The following is a 22,019-nucleotide window of genomic DNA, read 5'->3' as shown; positions in this document are numbered from 1 at the left end:
GAAGGACTTATTTGGAAATACGTATCATTAAATTCGTTTTGCTTAAAACACCGACCCACCTACTAAGATCCTCTTTATGAAGTTTATCTATTCTTTCCTTCCAACACATACGTGTTAAAGAAAAATCTTATTTTCTGTATATTCTTCTTTCATTCTTCCAACATCTTGGGTCGAAAGGAAAAATAACCAGTGGATATATATATATATATATATATATATATATATATATATATATATATATATATATATATATATATATATATATATATACACACACACACATACACACAAAGTACTACACATAAACGAAAATATGTATGAGACAGAAATATCGTTCTGGTCAATCGCTCAAAGTCTGAACACTAAAATGTTACCAAATACTTACCTTAGGTTTAATCTTTAATTCTTCCGGTTTCCTTTTGAAGCATAAACATAGCAGCATTTTAATAAAATTACTTCAGAACTGTGAGACAAATATCGATCCTTCGATGTCATTCGGAACCTATTTATTACGTGTCAAACATGTTTTACCACTACTAAGGTATTGTGTACAATGGCGATGAAATCTGACACTTTAACAAGAAAGACAGACCAGTTCATTGAGAATGTTGTATACGAAAAGGTTTAGAGTAATATAAAATTTTATATTTTACTGAAAGCTTTCAAAGAGTTCAAACAAGTACCTACTTTCTGTATTTCAGTAATCAGTAATATTTGTGCAGATCGCAAGTCACTCTTCGTAAATAAGGTAACTGTTACGCACTTTTTTAGGGACGAATATAACTTTCAACAATCCAATGCTTTAAAAAATTTCACGACTGTACATGCAACGATTTCTGAGAAATGGAGCTGGAATAAATGCAAAACAACATGCTGCCAATTGTGTCCTTCATCTACCCTAATGTGGTTAGTAAAGGTATACAGTAATGAAATATGACTATTATCCTGTTACAGAGTTTCCAGGTGGACACGGAAAGTAAGCAAGTTTCATGTGTCTCTCTTAAAGTGCATTGGAGTAAGAGTGCTGAAAAGGTGACCTTGGTCTGGACGATCCAACATTTACTGTGATTAATAAAATGCCATCAAAGAGAGAGAAATATGTGTACAATTTGCTCATACATGAACCTCAAACGGCTTTTAAGATAGAAGTGTATCAAACTTAATTCACCTTAAACAGCTCATCAGTTATAAACTATAATGGAAAATGCCCCAGAAACCTAAAATAATGGCATTTGACCTTGACCTTGATGCTAGGACCCCCAATGTGTCATTGACAAATAAAGCAAGTTTCATCCTATAATTTCCAGAACAAAAAGGAACGTGTCATGTAAGACTTAAAATATTTACAAATGATCTTGACCTTGAAGATAAAAACACCAAAGTAGAACAAAACATGCTTACTAACATGCTTACTAATGACGATCTATAAGTATGCCAAGCTTAATCTGTTAATCTCTAACAGCTCTAATATAATTAATTGGAATGGAAAGTATGATGTAAGCCTTATAATATGTGTGACCTTGACCTTGAAGATATAACCAACAATGTGTTTTGCAACACATATTGTAATGATGATGTATAAATACATCATTTTTCAGCCAATAATCTGAAATGGCTCAAAAATTATAGAGTGGAAAGTAAAGTGTGAGTGAAGACATCATACATTGATCTCGGACCAAAACCTTCATGAGAAAGGTCCACCAATTTGGAGGAACTCAACATGCCTTCTAGTAATGATGTATAGGTATATAAAGTTTCATTCTTTAACCTTTACTGGCTTGAAAGTTATAAAGTGGAAAGGAAAGTGTGCAAGAAACCTAAAATATAGAGCAATAGACCTTGACCTTGAAGTTAAGACACACCCCCCCAAGGATGTAATGGACACATCATCTAATGATGATGTACAAGTATATGTTTCATTCCGTAAACAGCTTTAAAGTTTAAGAGTGAAAATGAACATGTTATAAACAGACTGATAAACAAACATAAACAAAGAATATCATGAAACCTAAAATGCTGGTCACTGACCAACTGTTGATATGGTGTTCATTATATATTTATTTTGACAGTGTTGGGATTAACGGTGTCAAGCAATGTCTATAAATATCTTCTCACCAAATAAATCAATCAAGGTGTGTAGTGCTTTTAAAGAGAATTGCACCCAACTATGTGCAACCATATACACTTGGAAAATCTGAAAAGATTTGCGATAAAATAATTACATTTAGTAATCATAGAACTATATATGAAATATAGATAATAAATGAATTTTCTGTATAATGCCATTAATTAAAACTCTAATATCTATTGCTATTTCTTGTAAATGCTATAAAAAAACTTCTGATTTGTGTTATTGCTTTAGAAAAAGACCTAATCGGTTTATTATATTTGGCCTGAGAAATTGTGAGCAGTTTACTCACCTAAATATGCCCATGCCTGTCAGTCTCAACTGAGACTCACTTCTATGCCACTTTGCAATAAAAAAGCAATATTGCAAACATCATGAAAGCACAGGTCAATATCAATAACTTCATACAATGTCAACAATATGAACCAATTATCTCCCAGAAATCCATCTATAACTTGAAAAGAAATTTCATAAAATGACAATGATATGCACCAATTGTCAATGAAATCATGAAAGCATAACGACTGGTCAACATCCATATCTTCATGAAATGTCCATGATAAGAACCAATTATCTCTGAAATCCATCAGTAACTGTAAGACAAATTGCAGTTGAAACATTGTGTTGTATATTTCCACCCCACAGAAAAATAAAAAGGGCAATAACTCTTACAACAATGGTAAGAGTATATTGATTGGTAAAAATGCAGATAATAATCATATATACTAAGTATGTTGTTAGGTATAGTGAAATTGTGTACTTAACTTTTGTCCATGATTGTAACTTGTAAATAACACACTGGCACAGCATTTGAGTTTAGAATATTCTAGAAAAGTGAAAATGCACATAAATAAGGACTTAATAAATAAATAATTCCTATCTTAGATCAGTCTCTAGAATCCATTAGTTAGAAGAGTTTACAGCTGTGTTCAGATTTAATTTAAGAGGAATTATTTATTTAAATTATTCACAGGGATTATTTAGTTTTCGTTGACTTTGGATTAACATATTATCTTGGAATTATTGTTAACTCATTCAAAGACATTATAGATTACATCAATGTGGTACATCAGGACATTCAAGACTATTGGAATTCATTTAGGACATTCTTTACTTTTGGACATGTGATAAGACACTTTTAGGATTATTTGGGATTTAATTCACAATACTGTCTCTTGAATTTTCACTTTGTATTGTAGAGGTAAATAATTTCTTGATTGTACTTAAATTATTGGTTTTAATTCTTTCTGTAAATCGAGACCTACTTGCAACAATGACAATGACAATCACACCTTCAGATAATAACCATAACATGTACAATGTTTAACAAGATTCCATCAACAAGAGGCACACTTATTCCTCTGATTCCTCACCTGGCTGACATCTGCCTAATAGCCAAATCAAGGCACTATTCCAATGATCTCACCTGGCTGACATCTGCCTAATAGCCAAATCCAAATATGCCTCCGATTCCTCACCTGACTGACATCTGCCTAAAAGCCAAATCCAAGCATTATTCCAATGATCTCACCTGACTGACATCTGCCAAATAGCCAAATCCAAGCACTATTCCAATGATCTCAATTGCATACAGTACGTCTTCCATGAGACTAGGGAGCCAGCCTTATAGTTTTTCTCACCAAAATGGGGAGGGCTTACAATCCAAGATACCCCTAGTAAATATCTGCCAAAATTTGGTGAAAATGGTGGATTGTATCATCATCAACTGAAGACTTATCATCAAATTAATATAGTATCTTATGAAAATAATTAAGGTTTAATATGTTTTAATATCAACATCCATATCAACATCATTTTTCCAATATTGAAAGGCCAATATGGTAGGATGCTTTCTGTCGAAGTTGGTCAAATTCTGTTCATCAGTTGGGGATCAAGTTGTGTGACTGTTTCTATTTTTAGGAACAGTTGCCACACATAATGGTGGATTACCTTCATTTTGTGCAAAATCTGAAAGCCTTTCATTCCAGGATGCTGACAAATTTGTAACATATTTTCAAGCAGTTTATAAGACAGTTGTTTAAAGTTCTTGCTGTATGTTTTTTTAGGAACAAAGACCATAGTTGACAGCAGCTAGGCATTAGATGCACAAACTTGAAGGGCCTTTATGCCAGGATGCTGTCAAATTTGGTCAAATTCTTTTGAGCAGTGTTTGAACAGAAGTAATTTTTGTTTTCAATTTTTAGTAATGGTGGTCACATTTGATGCTATTTAGGCGTCACATGTCAAAAAAATGAAAGCTGTTATTGCTAAGATACTTTCTATAAAATTCTTTTGTTTTTCAGTTGTTTAAAAACAATTCTATTTTTAGTAACAGTATAAACATTTGATGGTGCATCATTTTATGATAGTTTAAAACTTTCATGGTATAATGTTTTCCATTAAATTTTAGAAAACTGTGTTGAAAGGCTTTTGATAATTAACTTAAATGTTTTTTTTTTTATTTTAGCAAGTCACCATATTCAATTGTGGATCAGCATCATTCCTGAACAAATTTGGATTGCCTACCTACCATGATACTTTCTGTCAAATTGGGTCAAATTCTGTTATCATTTTTTATGAAGATGGCGTTCAAAGGCTTCTATATTTCTATCAATAGCGGCCTATTTGATGGCAGATTGGCATTAATTTTGAGAATTTGTAAATGGCAATTGTGAATGGATGATGGATTATGAATGATGGATCAAGGACATCAGCTTATTGATTGCGTGATGTATGGAAGGATGGACACAGTAAGTCCTATATACCATTGCCTCTATGGGGTGAGGGTGGGGGCATAATAACCATAGAACTGAAGCCTGTAAAATGTAGAGACATTTATTTTCAAATTTAATGTACATTATAATAATAATAAATTACAATATCTTGCTTACAATAATACAGATGCATCAAATGAACATCCAGAAAATATGGCATTTGCATTTGCAGTAATACAAACTTTGGAGCTGAATGGAGTAAAGCAATATTATGTATTATACTCCTTCAATGAATGGGTGGTTTAGAACAGTATGAACTTGCCAATAACAATGGTTGTCATTTGTAACACTGAAGTATTTTTCTTAAACACTCAAGTCATAGACATGTTGAAACCATGTTCTTGTGCACTCAAGTCATAGACATGTTGAAACCATGTTTAAGTCTGAAAAAAGACTGGCAGCAATTTTTAATTTGTTTCCAGTGTGGCAAATTGTGAAATTCAGTTTACCTGTGACCTATATTCCAACTTAACTGCTCTGAGTGCTTATATGAATGAAATGGCCTGAGGGTGAGTTTTATAGGAATGAAATGGCCTGAGGGTGATGCCAGTTTTGAGCAGAAGCATGAATTTTTCTTCTAATCATCCAACAAATCATCAAGATTTTGTTACAATATTTCTGCCATCTTGAAACAAAGACTTGAATCTAAGGCTCAAGAGAGTTATAGATTTCAGGCCTGATTTTAAAATAAGGCTCGAAAGACTATAAGGTTCAGGCCTGATTAAAAACTATGACTCAAAATGGTTTATAACTTTCAGGTCTAATTTAAATCTATGGCTTAAAAAGATTATAACCTTCAACCTGATTTAAAACTAAGGTTCAGAATAGTTATAACTTTCAGGCCTGATTTAAATCTATATGCTTAAATGGGTTATACTTGTCAGGCCTGATTTTAAAATAAGGCTCAAAAGGGTTATAACTTTCAGGCCTGATTTTACACTATGGCTCACAAGGGTTATAACTTTCAGGTGAAATTTCAATTTCACAAGATTCTTTAAATTACATGAATGCATACATGTCTGGGGTATTAAAGCACATTTTCATCCTATATTATATGCAGAAGTTCATCAAGCCAATGTTCCTTTCTAACAAAGGAACCACTAAACTTTCTGGTCTTCAAATAGTGGTATGCATGGAAATAAGATTATAACCAAACAGACGTCAAAACTAACATTTCTACATCATTTCATATTTATATTATTTGCTCACTGATACCAATTATCATAGACTTAGTAACTACAACAAAATAACAATGTAAGGCCTCAAAGAACAATGATCACTCTGCAGAAACAAGGGACATCTCTACAATTCCCAAATTTAATCAGCTTCTGCAAAACCAACAAAATTGATACCTTGAAAAATAAATGAATACACAGTTAAACAGCCTTGATGTTTAAATTACAGCACAAATTCATTATCTTTTACTATCAATGGTGTAACTTTCTCATAAAACAGACATAACAATTTATCACATATGGAATTAAAATTTTGTGATCTGTGTCATAAATTAATTAAGCAATACAATTATACAATTAAACTGTTCATTGAAAATTGGAAAAACAAAATAAGTGAATAATTATAAATCTCCAAGGGATTTAGAAAAAAGGTAGATAATTAGAATGAGTTACAGAGAATATTGGCATTTGTTTATTTATACAGAAGTACAAACAAATTTAATGACAAGAAGGCATAAAACAACAGGTTGTCTGGAAATCTTTTCAGAATACTTTATGCCAAATTCCATTACCAGTCAAGCTGTGATTACAGTAACTGAAATTCCAATGGAATGTAAAATGCGAAACCAATTCAACTTATGGCCATGTGTAAATAATTCATACCTATGGTGTTAAGATTTAATAATCTAGAAGAGGTATGGTTAATTGATATTAAATACTAGCCTTTATATATCATGTACAAATTAAAGTTGTTGTAATCGTCTCTCATCAGATTTCAGTACCTCATTAATATGCATAGATCTTGCTCATTATTAAACTCATTCAAGATCTTGATAAAATAAGCCTCTATTCCAAGTCTGATCAAAATCAGATTAGAAATATGACTTTCATGGTGGTAACAAGCTCAGCCAATCAGATGCAAGATCATCTCATTAATATGCAAAAAGTGATCTTGTTCATTCAGGGAACAATTATGAAGACCAATGAGCCTAGACAACTAACCCTTGAAGGGACTGACGCTGAGAAAAGAATTTTGAGATATTTCTTCTTTTAACTGTCGAGTGTTGAAACCATCTCGGATATTCTTCAGCAGTAACAAGATTTTCAAATTAGCATATGGTACACATATCTGACATCAGCTTGCTACATTTTCTTTTGAGACAAAGTGGATGTCACTAGAAGTCTTTTGGTGAAAATCCCATGTCATAATGATCATCCACTGAGGAGGAGTAGCGAGAAGATTTTTTAAGACATTCACAATGGCAGCCATATTGGATGTACAACTGGCACCATTTTCATTTAGGACCAACTGGTGAAAACCCCGATGTTGATATAGCAACCTCCACGTTGATACAGCAACCCCCACATTGATATAGCAACCCCCATGTTGATATAGCAACCCATTTGGAGATAAGCAGTTTCATGATATGACTTTCCATTCATAAGTAGCTGTAACAAGATTTTCGAGATGTTTGCTGTGGTCATACTGGCTGTCAGATCAGCACCATTTTCATTTAAAAACAACTGGACATTGTAAGGTGAAAACCCCACTGCTAAGGCCATATTGGATAAGAGACTGGGATCATTTCTAGGACCAGCTAGACATCAAGTCTTTTAGTGAAAATCCCCATGATGATACAACCATCGGTTCAAAAGAAATGACAATAAACATTTTCAAGCTGGCTATAGTTGGATGTCAGATTGGTACCACTTTTAAATAGCTCAGTATATCATGCATATTATAAAGTTCCTTCAGAAGAAAACATTAAAGGCCTTTCAGTGTTTTTCGTGGACTGCAAAAGGGTGGAGTGATGTGACTGTAAACATTGCTGTTGTTCTTTGACAATCATGACGTCTATGTTTGTGATTGAAATTTCTTTCACATTCCATAGATTGGACTGAGGGACCTGAGCAAATGCCTCACATTTTGAATGCAGGATTTTAAAGGTCAAGGCCACAGTATAAAACTGTATTATGGCATCTAGTTTCATTTTCACACACTTCAATTTTGAGACGATACTTTCTTATCTTTTGTAGTTCAACTATTGTTTCAAGAAATAGTTGAAACCTGAGAAATGCCAAGGCAATTCACAAGCGGCATGCATTATGATTGGTCAGTGGTAGCTATGGTCATTGGTAATAAACATACTGAGAGGAGTTGATACATCAGTTAGTACTCAGTGCCAAACACAATATGACTGAGCAACTAAGAACAGACTTTTCATATCTGATTTTATTGGCATGACAAAGAAATGAAACCTGTGCAGGCAAATGTGATTAAGCACATGACACTCAATGGGACTGATGCTCTAATGTCTGGGAAGAATTTCCTGGAATTCACAATATAACAATTTGTTCTTTTTAAATGCTTAGTGTTGAAACCATCTCTGAAAATCTTACGTGATACATTTGTCAAATTAGCCACTGTGGCAGCCACAATGAATGTTAAGATTGAGACCATTTTCAATGAGGACAAACATGACCTTGACATCATTAGTTGACCTTGACATTAGAAGACTTTTGGTGAAAACCTCATATTAATATGACCCTCCAATCAGGAATTTTAGGTGAATAGCATTTCAATATCTTCCTTGCAGCAGCCATACCTGAGATCAAATTAGCACATGTTCATTCAGGACCAATTAGATATCATAATTAGTCTTCTTATGAAATCCCCATGTTGATCTGACTTTGCATTTAGGATGAGTAGCAGCAACAAGATTTTCAAGATGGATGTCATGGTGGCCATATTGGATATCAGATTGGAACTATTTTCATCCAGTACCAACAAGACATTTTAAGAATACTCCTGGTGAAAACCCCGTACCGATATGTCTTTCTGTTCTGGAAGAGTATCAATAACAAGATTTGCAAGATGCCTGCCATCGTGGCCATATCAGAGTTTAGATCAGTACCATCTTCATTCAGGACTAACTAGATATGATAAAAAGTCCTCCATTGGAAAACCGATTTGATATGACCACAACCCAGAACACATACCAATAAAAAGATTTTAAATATGGTCACTAAACCGGATATACTGGATGCCTGAGCAGAACAATTTTCATTCAGGACCAACTAGACATCATATTAAATCTTCTGATAAGTCTTCCTCAGATAACCTATTGTTAATATGATTTTCATTGTAGAAGAGCAATATTTTTTTTTCAATCTGGCTGTTCTCATGGCCATACTGGACATCACAGCAGCACCATTTTTCATTTGGGACCATACATTTGTCACAAGATGACTTTAAGTAAAAGTTAAGTGAAATATTACAATTCATCCAGGAGGAGGACGAGAAGTGATAACTACATTTTAAAGATGGCCACTATGTCCAGGCGACACCATTTTCATTTATGACTAACTAGGTATCACAAAATGTCTTCTGATGAAAAGTCCATGTTGATATGATTTTCCACTCAGGAGTAGCAATGACAAGATTTTAAAGATGGTGATAATAGTGGCCATATTGGACATCAGAATTTTAATTTAGGACCATGTGGAAATTAAACAAATCTGGTAAGACCATCCAAAAATCCAAAGTAGCGATACTGGATGTCTAAGCAGCATGAGGTCCAACTAGATCCTGCCATGAATGTATGCATCATAGCAATTCACCAATCAGTTTAGAAGGAGTAACAATAACCAATGGAAAGAAGAGCACTTGATGATGGAAAGGCAATGGAGAACAGACAACATGCCATCACAAAACCAGTATAGCTAAAATATGAGATCCACCAACCCCTATTTAGTTAGAAATTTCTGCCCTTGACACAGTTTTATCATTAGTAAGCTTCAGTCAACACAAATCTGTACATTTTCACTGTAATGCTGACAAACACTAAACATGCTGTGGGTTCAGCAATGCATTGATGCAGAGATCATCTCACTGTGTATGTCATCCACTGCATGCTTTGATAAAGTCATCAGCCCAGTATGTGGGAACAGAAAGTAAGGAATTCTTAACTTGCAGTGATGTCAACAAAGACTGATGATGCAACATGTGGCAGGCATCACATTATACTGATGATGGCACAATATACTGATGATGCCACAATATACTGATGATGGCACGATATACTGATGATGGCACAATATACTGATGATGGCACAATACAATGATGATGGCACAATATACTGATAATGGCACAATCAAGAGCCTTTAAGTCTTCAAAAAGAGTCTGGTTATTTGTGCATTCTTTTGGATTTCAATTTGTGATAATACATAGATATAATGTAGGATCCAGTCAACATGCTTATGTATTAATGCCCAAAGTCTAAGTAGATAGGTTCAGAAAACCTGGGCACAAAAAAACAACTGTTGGCAGTAATGTATTCTGAGACAGTGTGAACTATGAGGACCATTTATTATGTAGGCAGTATATTCAATAATCTTTCAAATCAATCATTTTACATACTACTATGATAACCTGACTGGTCATTTGGATTATAACCTGGATGTTGAGCAGGGGGAATATTTGCTTAATATCATCAAAACCAACAATGCAAATGTTGCTTAAGTTTTCTAATTTGACAATATCATACCAGATATCATGCCAAAATTTTTTAGTTTTGAATTTTTTATTTATTTTATTCTCCACTGTCCTTTACATCTTCCATATATTCTGTCATTCACTGAGTTAGCGCCATGTCATCTGGGCCCACTATGCAAGGACCATTGGCAGCAATTAGTTGTTTTTTTTTAAAACCCCTTTAGTGGCCATCCATTTAGTATGTACGCAAAAATCTGGCAAAGCTTGACCCTCCCCTCCCAGTACACATGCATAATTTTTTACACACCCTGCGTACATACACGTGATGCACCCTCACAAATTTTATAGAATGGCCAATATTTAATCCACGCAGAAATGATCAAGGATTAATAATATTAATGTGTTTAATAAAACAGATAGTCCACTGATGTTGGATGTCTGGCTGCAACAAAGAAATAAGCTGCGTAGCTTTAAATAGTTTAGTGTCTGCTAAAATTCAAACGCGTACTGAACCCAGTTGAACAGGTTACGTATTAGACAATTCATCCCCCGTTTCCTCTGTGTACATACATTATCAGTAGACCCCCCATACGCAAGCGTATGCATTTGGGTTAACCCCTCCCCGTTCCATGCGTACATACTAAATGGACGGCCCCTTATCCTGCCTTTTTCAAGTACTGATGATTCACATAAGATGGTATATATATGATTTAGTTCAAACACCTAATTACTTGCCTCTGGTCAAAATAAATAAAAAATCATATATATGGTTTATCAAAATGTATTAGGTATTTTATAGAAACAAATATGATAAATTTATATGTTCTGTCTTAGCAGAAAAGTAGTACTGGACCTTTTCAGACCGGTAGCATAAATGTAACTCAGTATGGTGAAATCCCTCTAAACCGAACCAATGGAATACAGGAGTTATCATTAAAATATTGGTGGAATCCTGGAATTTTCCTCTTTTACTATCATTTTATCCCCAAGTAAACTGAAACCTCTTTTCTCCAAAAACTGAAACAAATTTCAATTTTACACATCCTGTTCCTCCCATTAAGGCAAAACTCACTTCAAATTTGGAAATGCATTTTAGCTACTGACAAATGCGGGACCAGATTATTTACAGTTAGCAAACACTGGTATGAAAATGTCCCAAGGTCATGCGAGGTTTAAACAATACTTGACCTGTACTGACATCGATTATGGCTGAGACAAGGCAAATTTAAAGTCTTTTTGCACAATAAAAGAACCAGCTTTATGGTACATTTTTAATTTCTAAACAACTGTAGATAAGCCATTCAAGAAAGAGTATGTTTTTCTACTTATTAGCACGATGTGATGTGTAAATGATCCATACAATCTGTGTTTTTTTTTTAAAAATCTCCCTGCTTTATTGACCCAGCATGCAGCCTCGCTAGTGATGCAAATGGAGACTGACAAAATAGTATTGTCAAAAGTTAGATTTGCTCAACTGACTTACAAAGGAGAACAATTATTATATACATGCACTTCAACGACCATGCCCATCTTCACTCGAATGTCAAGATTTCAGAGTGACCAGCTATGTATCGTAGGATTTGTCAACTGGAGAAAAGTAATCTGATCTAAGAGAAGACAATTCTGTGTCTCTTCATATGTTGAAAAAATCTGGAGAATAATTTGGCATAGGCACATTAGAAATTATATGAAGGTTTTAAACATTACAATATTGTCATTCATAATTCTAACTGACATATAGTAAAGTTATAAAACTATTTTGTTCCTTACAGTTTCTTGTGATGAGGACTGTATTTTTGTGTGCATTTATTCATGTAACCAGAAGTGATTTTCAGAACCAACATATTTTGTTCAAGTAAGTTTTCATTAAATGTTTAAAAAAACCAAATTTTTACCTGTGTATACTTGTAACCACATATACGTGTTCTCTAATACTTAATTCTCTTTCTCTCTCTTGTCACATAAGCACTTTTGACATACTTTTTCACATCTGCTCATTAAAATGAAAATTAAATTTGGTCCCAAGAGTTTGTGATTTTGAGGGGTTTCACTATACTATTAAAATTGTTCAGCACAAAAATTCATACATATGCAGATTTTATAAAATATATGTAAGAAGAGTTTACACAATACATGCAAGATTTTACAGATAAATTCATATATATGCATGAAAGATAAGTTCATATTCATGTATATCATTCGCAAAAACAAATAACATATACATCATTTGCAGAAACAAATGACAGCTTGAAACTGGCTGCAAAATGTTTACTATTAAAATTAAAAAGCAGAAGCAGAAATTAAGAGTAATTTGAATAAAACACACATACACATACATACCATAATTGATCTAAGCACCTGTTTTCTTATATTGCTGCATGCTGTCATTATTTACCCCCCAAAATCATTTCATTGTGCACTTTTAAAAAAAAGTAAATACATAAGTGTTTGATTGAGCAATCAGTGATTACAATTTGTTTAGTCCAACTGATAACAGATCTGAATAGCCCTTTCATCAACCTAATGGCTAATGCTTCCAGAAAATTCTATTTGTATGTACAGTAGTACCTCGAACATTCGTGAGGTTAGGTTCCAGAACCAGTCGCGGATCAGGAGGAATTGTGAATGTTTGGTACGAGTCACTAAAAATGCTAATAAATGCTTATTTCTAGGGTTTAAACCCTAAATATGACCCAAATCATGCTCCCAAAGCACTTTAATTTCATTTAAAAGTTAGCTTAATACATTACCCTTAAAAAGAGAAATAAATGGTTGACATAAAAAATAGAGTACAGTATCGCCTAATGGGTATTTGCCACATTAGCACATTTACAGTACGGTACATGTATACTAATATTACCCCTATACTAATTCATTGGCTGCCGTTTTCTTTTGCACTCACAGTAAGGTAAAACCAAGTAACGAATGAAACTGTAAACTTAATGACTGACGTTTTCTTTGTCATTGTCAGAAAGGTAAACTAGGTAAACTTCATATGTCACAGAAGTCATATAACGAAGGTACAATTCAATAAAATAAAGAAAACATGTACGTAGAGGGTACCAATAAAAATTTCGCGAATCCAGAAACGCGAATGCACGAGGTATTACTGTAATACATCAAAGCTTCTGTCAATTCATATCTGATGTTCATGTAAACACATAATTCCATGGTAAGACAAAGACAGACATGAGCCGTAAGTTTGACAGTCTAAGCTTAAATCAAGCAAGACTAGCTTCAAACTGCTGCCAAAATAACTGGTAAACAGAAATTACTGAAAATGACAATGCAATACAGTAGAGCTTAAAATGGCTCCAGAATTCATCATTAACCTCCTCCATAGCGGACTAACCATTCTAAATCTTTATTTAAACATCTAGTGAGTGACCACTAATGGTGTCAATATATCATTCAGAAACCATGGCTCAGTCACAGAGGCATACATGACAGACTGGTCAATGAACCATACACATATGGAGCTTAGAACCAGCCTACCACTGGCAGCAGTCGACAAAAACTGAGGTATCTAATAATAATTTGTTTGTAATCTTTATATCAGCATGACTCTGAAATGTAATTAATTTGCATGTCATCCATATATTGACCCAATGGATTTCACTGGCCAAAGATGTGTCCTTAGTTAGTCTGCATAGACCAATATTACTGGTTTTTCATCTGAAATCAACTCGTGGATGCTAATCAAGTTTGAGAAAAACTTGCAGCAAAAGAGCCCTGACTTTCTCCAGTCATCTCGATAGTTCTTAAACTATACTGTGGAATCAGATATTTTGTATCTATAATTGAAATGTTATGCTGATCAGACTTCATTTTTACATGACATGATGTCTAGTTGAAATGTTATGCTGATCAGACTTCATTTTTACATGACATGATGTCTAGTTGAAATGTTATGCTGATCAGACTTCATTTTTACATGACATGATGTCTAGTTGTTGTACCAATGCATCTATGGTTGAAATCTTATGCTGAATGGACTACATTTTTACACGACATGATGCTTAGTTGTTGTACCAATGCATCTATAGTTGAAATGTTATGCTGATCAGACTTCATTTTTACATTACATGATGTTTAGTTGTTGTACCAATGCATCTATGGTTGAAATCTTATGCTGAACGGACTACATTTTTACATGACATGATGTCTAGTTGCTGTACCAATGCATCTATAGTTGAAATCTTATGCTGAACAGACTACATTTTTACACAGCATGATGTCTAGTTGTTATACCAGTGCATCTATAGCCGAAATCTGATGCTGATCAGACTCTACTTTTACACAACAGGATTTCTAATCATTATACAAATAGTTTTTTGAAGATACCCCAAAGAGTTCAAGAGATATGGAAAGATACTGGAGTAGAAGCAGACAAAGAAATTTCAAGATTATGGTTTGCACCAGTTTTCAAGGACTTCCTACAATTATCACCGAGTATTTTTTCTTACCAAAATTGAAGTTGTCCATATGTTATTTTATCACTGCACAAATAGAAGAAAAAAGAACTAAGTATTTAGTGAGCTGTAATACTCACTCTGGCAACTACTACTGTCAAATGTCATTTGATCTGCTCCATTTTATTACATTCTTTTTATTCATTTATTATTTTGGAAAACATAACAGAAACAAAATGTCTGAATATAATGTTTAATGTTTTATATTACCTCAGATAAATTCATGGAGTTTCAGTAAAAATTCAACATGTTTTTCAAGCCAATCACTAAAATTCAAGTGTTTTTCAAGGTCGCACAAACCACAAGTTTGTAGGATACACAATAACAGATGTTGCTGTACTGCTTTTTCATTTTTCAACTTTGGCAGGTTGTCATAAACTTTTACAAACTTACCAATGACTGTAAAATAAATCTGGAAGAAATATGTGTTAAGAATCTAAAAGAATCAAGGCAATGTTTTGAGTGCTTTACAAGCTGAATTTTTTTAAATTTAATATTAATAATAATAATAAAAATATCAATAATAATAATAATATGGCTGCACTTAATAATATGCAATTTATGAATGAAACATAATCATGAGCTTATTATCCTTTCTTATTATGAACAAAATAAAACGCACAATTTTTTTCAAGTTAATAACAATGGATAAATCAGTAAACCATGAAGAAAGATATACTTCACAGCTGCTCTACATATAGATGGTTCCGAAATATTAATAAGCAAAGCTTTTTTATTATCTCATTAACCTTTAATTTCTTAATATGCTTTTAAGATTTAAACAAGATCTGTCAGCAAGTGCTGTCCAAATAATCACCTCATTATATGACGTGTAAATACAATTTTCCAAAAATGGAGATAACTCTAATCTAAAGAAGGAAAAAAAATCAAAATTTAAATAGGACACAAAACTTTGGTCATGATCAAGAAATTTAACGAAAATATCTCAGAATGGTTCTTGAGACATTATCTAGACAAGTGTGGCCGATGTAAAGACAATTTACAATTTAAAGGGCAAAATAACTCTTACAATGTTTATCAGACTCCATTTTTACAGGACAGAGTGTCTAATCATGTAATAAAAGCACACCAAATTTCATAAAGATATTTCAAAGCATTTAGGAGCAATGAAAAGATACAGTTGTAGTTGCATATACAAAAACTTGGATGTATGTACATAATATAGATGAATGCTACATGTACCTATTTATCCAAGGCATACAAAAAGCTTGAACAATTAGTGTCTATGTAAACTAAATGTTCATGTATGGAGAATGAGAGTTCTTGAGGAAAATTTGATCTTGGGTCAAAACATACTGTAAATTCACTTTTTTTGGTAAGGTACCAATTCTTTTGCATTGCTTGCTACAAGCCATAAATTTAAATATCTAACAAAAACATTATATTATGACCAATTCTAAAAATACACAAATTTATGTATGCAAGAAAATGTCATGTTCACAAAATCTCAAGAATTGGTGGCACAAATAAATGGAACTTACAGTCCAATGGATGTTTGAAGGTCACATGCTACGAAATTCATAGTACATTGGATGTGTGAAGGAAGTTTACATGCCAACCTTATTTTATCTCCAATCAGTTGAGCTGCCGAACAATTTGTAAGAAGATACATGATGACATATAAATGGCTATAAACTGTATATTCTGTAAACTACACAGACTTTACCTGCCTTTATCCATCCACAGTTATGGGTCAATGTTGTTTGCATTTGGACTAGAGTTATAAACAAGTTTATATTGTATGATGCTTTCAGTCATATGAATCCTACTTCTCTAGCACCCATCTTCAAACAATTGTAACAGTAACAAAATTATAAACAAGATCTTGTCTCTGCCAGAAGAGATGCCACTGACCGGAGATACAATCAGGTCACATCCTTGAAGAATCTATATCTGAAACAGTCAAAGTGTTGAAGCCTTTCAGACTAAAAATATTATTGTACAATTAAACCTCCGTTGGGGACCCGCCTGTTATTAAAACAACCTTTCTTACATTCTGGTGGTGGCCATAACAAAATGTCTGTATCTAAATATCAAATAACTGATTAAAGAGAACTCTAAAATCACAAAATGGTTTTATATAATGATTTGTATTTTAAACATATATGCCTTTAAAAGTTACTGAAGAGGTTACAAAACTGTCGTCTTTGTGAGTGCATGTCCATTATATACAGGCTCAGTATGAAACCAAAATTAAGAGTAACTCATATTCCTTTACAAACAGGTGTCCTTTTTATGGCAGTATCTGAGAGACCAGTTTTCTTGTCTCTACATAATGAAAATAACCAGTTAAACTTGCCTAGTGGACATATCTATAAAAAGAATACTTGCAAATATTGGACATATTTCAATTCCTTTTCTTAAAACTATTTAAATGTTCAACCTCTATGCATACAACACCTGTCAATAAAGGACAAACATTTATATCCATTTATACAGGTTTTGGATGCACCTGTTCATCAATAAATTTCCTCATGCTGTTACTTTTTAAAAAGCCTTAAAATTAATAATGGCTGTTAACACTGAAACAAAACTACTTCTTGTCACAGAGTATTGTGGACCTTCTCCAGTGAAGTCAACTCAAAACTGAATTTCAAAATATCAGCTAAAACTGGTAAGATACTAATCTGCTACAACTTTTTTGCAAACTGTTACTGCAAAGGCCTGGGTTCCTATTTTACCATTATTAATTTACTGCAGGATCCTTTGTCCCCATTCTACTACTAATGATTTACTGCAGGGGCCTGGGTCCCCAGTCTATTATTAATGATTCACTGCAGGGAACTGGGTCCCTGTTCTACTATTATTGATTTATTGCACTGACCTGGATCATATTTCTACTAGTAATGATTTTCTGCTGGGTCCTGGGTCTCCATTCTACTATGAATGATTTACTGCAGAGGCCTGGGTTCCTGTATATAAAGGACAATGGTTCTACTATTAATGATTTACTGCAGGGGCCTAGATCCCCATTCTATTATTGATTTACTGCAGGGGCCTGTGTCCCCATTCTATTAAAAAGATTTACTGCAGGGGCCTGGGTTCCCATTCTACTATCAATTATTTACTGCAGGGGCTTGGGTCCATGTTTTCCTATTAATGATTTTTTGCAAAGGCGCTGGTATAGTTACTGCTTGGCAGCTTGCATGTTTTTTGCTGTCTTAATTTTAGTTTGATTTTCTTTAATGATAATAAGTCCTACTGAGGGCTGGCTGAACATGCCTGATTACTGAAATTACTAACTACCTATAATTTACTGCAAAATTGTTGTCCTTGTTACTGTGCAACAGCTTTATAAAGTTTGGATATTTTGTTTTAAAACAAGGCAGACCAATAACTGTTTTGAAAAGATGTAAGCTTTCTGCTTTCTTAATGTTATTTCACTTTCTGGCCAAGATCAACAGATCACACTGTTGGGCTATGGCTAATGTAGGATTTGCCTAATTATCAAAAATAAAATAATAGGCAAAAATGAATGAACTGATATTGAAGGAGTTGCAACCAAATATGCAGGTGAAGTAAATAATTTCAATTTAGATTAGATATTTAATAATCACAATTTGTAGAAAAGATTGTAAAATTAACTGTTTATTATTACGAAGCAAAATCAACTTTTCTTCTCATAGCAATAGTTAAAGAAATTTTAATTATGTATTTAACTAATTTTACAAAAGAGAATTCAGTCACGTGTTCACTTGAAAGGACTGATGCACTCAAGATCATCACTTCTTTCAAACTGTAGTGTATCAAAACTATTTCTGATACTCTTGAGCTGTCCAATTAATCACTGTGGCTGCAATTATGGATGTAAGAGTGGCATAATTTTCATTCAGTACAAACCCAACTCCATTAGAAGACTTTGGGTGAAAACACAATGTCAATATTTCTGTTTATTAAGAGAAGCATTTTCAAGATTTTCAAGATGGCTACCATGGTGACCATACTGGATTTCATATCAGCACTTTAACTTAATTGAGACCGACTAGACATGATTAGAGGTCTTCTGGTAAAAACCCAATGCTGGTATTACTTGCATCTATGCTGGATAGTTATTATATTTTAAAGACGGCGACTTTGATGGCAGTATTAGATATCAGATCAGCACAATTTTTATTTAACTATATAAGATGAACATGTCTTTGGACAGGTGAGAATGTTAACCAGAGTCTACATAAAAAGCTCACACCACTGAGCTTTTTTTTATGAATATTCCCTAAGGTAAACTGTCATGGTGAACAAGACTTCCTGCCATGGTCTTTATGCATGACAAGATTTTGATAAAACTGTAAGACTAGTCATGGGGCATATCCTTACCACATTCATTTATCATTATCATTTTTTGAATGACAAATTTTTAAATCTTTAAGACTCATCATGGAACATAAATCTGTAAAACTCATCTGGGGGCATGTCAAGACATAAATCCGTTAAGTCTCATCACAGGGCATAAATCTGTAATACTCATCACGGGGCATATATCCATAAGACTCGCTACAGGGCATATATCTGTAAGAATCAACATCGGGCATACATCCATAAGACTTACCATGGGGAATATCTTTGCCACATTCATTTATCAATTTTTGGAATGAATTCTGACTTGACACTAAAAGTATCCTGTTTAATTCATGACAGCAGACTTCAATATTTGGCAGTCAAGGGAGTAAATTGTAAGATAAAGCTGCATTAAAAGACCATAAAGTTGTATATAAAGAACAGGCAAGGGACATAGAAATTTGCCCATTATAGAAAGGTGTCCTCTTTATGAATGATGTTTCAGATTCACTTTGACTTTATGCATTCACTATAAAGAGTATTTTATTGTCTCTGAAAAATACCCATTTATATTAAACTCATTTATATTAAGATATTTAAAAACATCTTTTGCACCAAGCAAAGTTATTGAATTAACATGAGTTACACAATGAAACGACTGAATATCCTTTTCATGCTGTGAAAATATATATAGTTATAACCATCGTGTCCGCTGTCCATGTTAGATAGGTGTCTTTTACATTCAGGGCAACTGTATATGGTTTCCTGGGGATTCCTGAAATGGTCCTTTATAGATGGATGTCCTTTATGCACAGGGCACCTATCAATGGATTTTCCTGCAGATTCCTGAAAGTGTCCTTTTTGAATAGGTGTCCTTTACAAGTGTTCCTTTAAGGCAGATTTAACTTATTAAGACTTAATAGCAACATTTCTCCTATGAAGAACAATTTCAAACAAATGAGTTACTCTAGTTGTAAGTATGATTTCCAAAAACATATTTTTAATAACATTATCACTTTATACACATTCTTTGAGATTTCTTTACAGTCTTGGTGCCCAAACATTCCCGTTTCTCATGATATCATCTTAAAGACATATATTACAAAATATTAGAACTTATTAACAATGCTTATCTGTACACATGTGTAGTTAGCTGGTGTACTAAATATAAGTCACATCTGGTTTCTTCCCAAGTTAAAATTTCCCTGACAAGAAGCCAAGTCAGTACAGACAAGAATGAATAGTAAGTACAAAGACAAAATTGACTCCTTAAGACAGTTTTACTGTGGCACCATATATGTGCCATCTATCTGTCCCCTCACACTGCTCGTTTGATTATGAAGACTTCATTATTTTTCATGTGGTATAAATTTTCATGGGTTCCACAGTTGCTACAAATCTCAAATTAGAAGACTTTTCTGTTGACACAATAGGGCCCTTTATCAATGAACTTACATACAGGCCAAAAATTTCATTTTCTTGCAATACCATGAAAACAGATGTAAAAAAATGAATTCCAAGTATATCAAATCAATCTTTTCCTCCCCCTTCCTTTCCAAACCTTTTAAATGTATGTACAGATATCTTTACAGCAGTCAATGAAACACAAGACAAATTATTTCTACAAGGCAAACAATGGATTATCATCATCATCCTTTTGAAGCTGTCGATTACGACTTGCTGTCTGCCTCTGTGCTTGTTGTCCATTACCATTGCTTGCCGCTCTTGCAGCCAAAAAATTGTCAAATTCTGAAAAAGAAATTCAGGTTTTATTATAAACAAGTCTAGGTATTTTAGTTTTAATGTATCACATGTTACTCAGATTAACAAATTGGCATATAAATGGTTTTCCAATGTTACAATGGCTTCTGACAGGGATGGATTTTTACGCATGGTACTGAAAGCATTACTAGATTTTCAGGCTGCATCTATTACAAGAAATGATCTGATTTTTACTATAACATTACTTGTTACTGCTGTTTTATTCACAGAAAAATGTGTACATATATCAGTGCTTCAGATAATATTTAGATCATAGAAGCACGGTGTTCTTAAAATTTTAATGCATGGAGTAACACTCATATTTCGAGGGCTGACACATTTTTCCATGATTTGGCTAGTTCTATAAAAGTTTTTATTATTTTCATAGCAAATCAATATATTTCTTTTTGACGATTCATTTAATCTATTTCGATAATCTGGATCAAGATTCTTCAAATTTAATTACATCTGCCTTCACTCTCACACAATTTGCATGAGGACTATATATTTAAACCTAGTTTTGTTTGGGTATGTTTGCTTTGGAAGTATGTTTAAGAAAAAACATTATTTGTGGATAGCTGAAATTACTCCTTCTCATCAAACTGTGCCAGCAAAAACAGGATCAACTACCTATCTCTCTCTTCTACCAATGGGCAATGTCCATTTGCAAAGTGTGATGTAATTACAGTATTTTCTCACATTGGTCATTTTTGTGATTTGAATTCATGATTTGTAATCTATATTGACTAAATGCCTATTACTGAAAGGTCCTCTTTGGTTCTTACCATAAAATATGTTTTAAAAGACCTCTTCAATTTGGTTATTATAGTAAAATATGTTTAAAAGACCTCTGCTGTGAAAGAACACCATTCTTGGAAGACTACTGCTTTGAGGGAACACATGTCTTGGGAGACTAC

At 33.4% G+C, this 22,019-nt stretch overlaps 2 protein-coding genes across 9 annotated transcripts in view; both read right to left on the bottom strand.

The window, feature by feature from the left end:
- Positions 1-501, bottom strand: part of LOC149806163 (glutathione S-transferase 1-like) — a 31,503-nt gene extending 31,002 nt beyond the window's left edge. The window contains exon 1 of the mRNA XM_089951069.1: positions 386-501. Coding sequence (XP_089807195.1) covers positions 386-442 — 57 coding nt within the window. The 5' untranslated portion in view covers positions 443-501. The remainder of the gene's footprint in view (positions 1-385) is intronic.
- Positions 502-4,947: 4,446 nt separating this feature from the next.
- Positions 4,948-22,019, bottom strand: part of LOC149806162 (TOM1-like protein 2) — a 107,186-nt gene continuing 90,114 nt past the window's right edge. For all 8 annotated transcript variants that reach the window (XM_089951060.1, XM_089951063.1, XM_089951062.1 and 5 more), the window contains one exon: positions 4,948-21,090. In XM_089951060.1, coding sequence (XP_089807186.1) covers positions 20,963-21,090 — 128 coding nt within the window. In that variant the 3' untranslated portion in view covers positions 4,948-20,962. The remainder of the gene's footprint in view (positions 21,091-22,019) is intronic.

The sequence above is a fragment of the Sinohyriopsis cumingii genome, chromosome 2, assembly GCF_028554795.1.
Source record: "Sinohyriopsis cumingii isolate HCF-2022 chromosome 2, ASM2855479v2, whole genome shotgun sequence".
In the NCBI taxonomy this organism is placed as follows: Eukaryota; Metazoa; Mollusca; class Bivalvia; order Unionida; family Unionidae; genus Sinohyriopsis; species Sinohyriopsis cumingii.
This window is presented reverse-complemented; position numbering and strand designations above follow the sequence as displayed.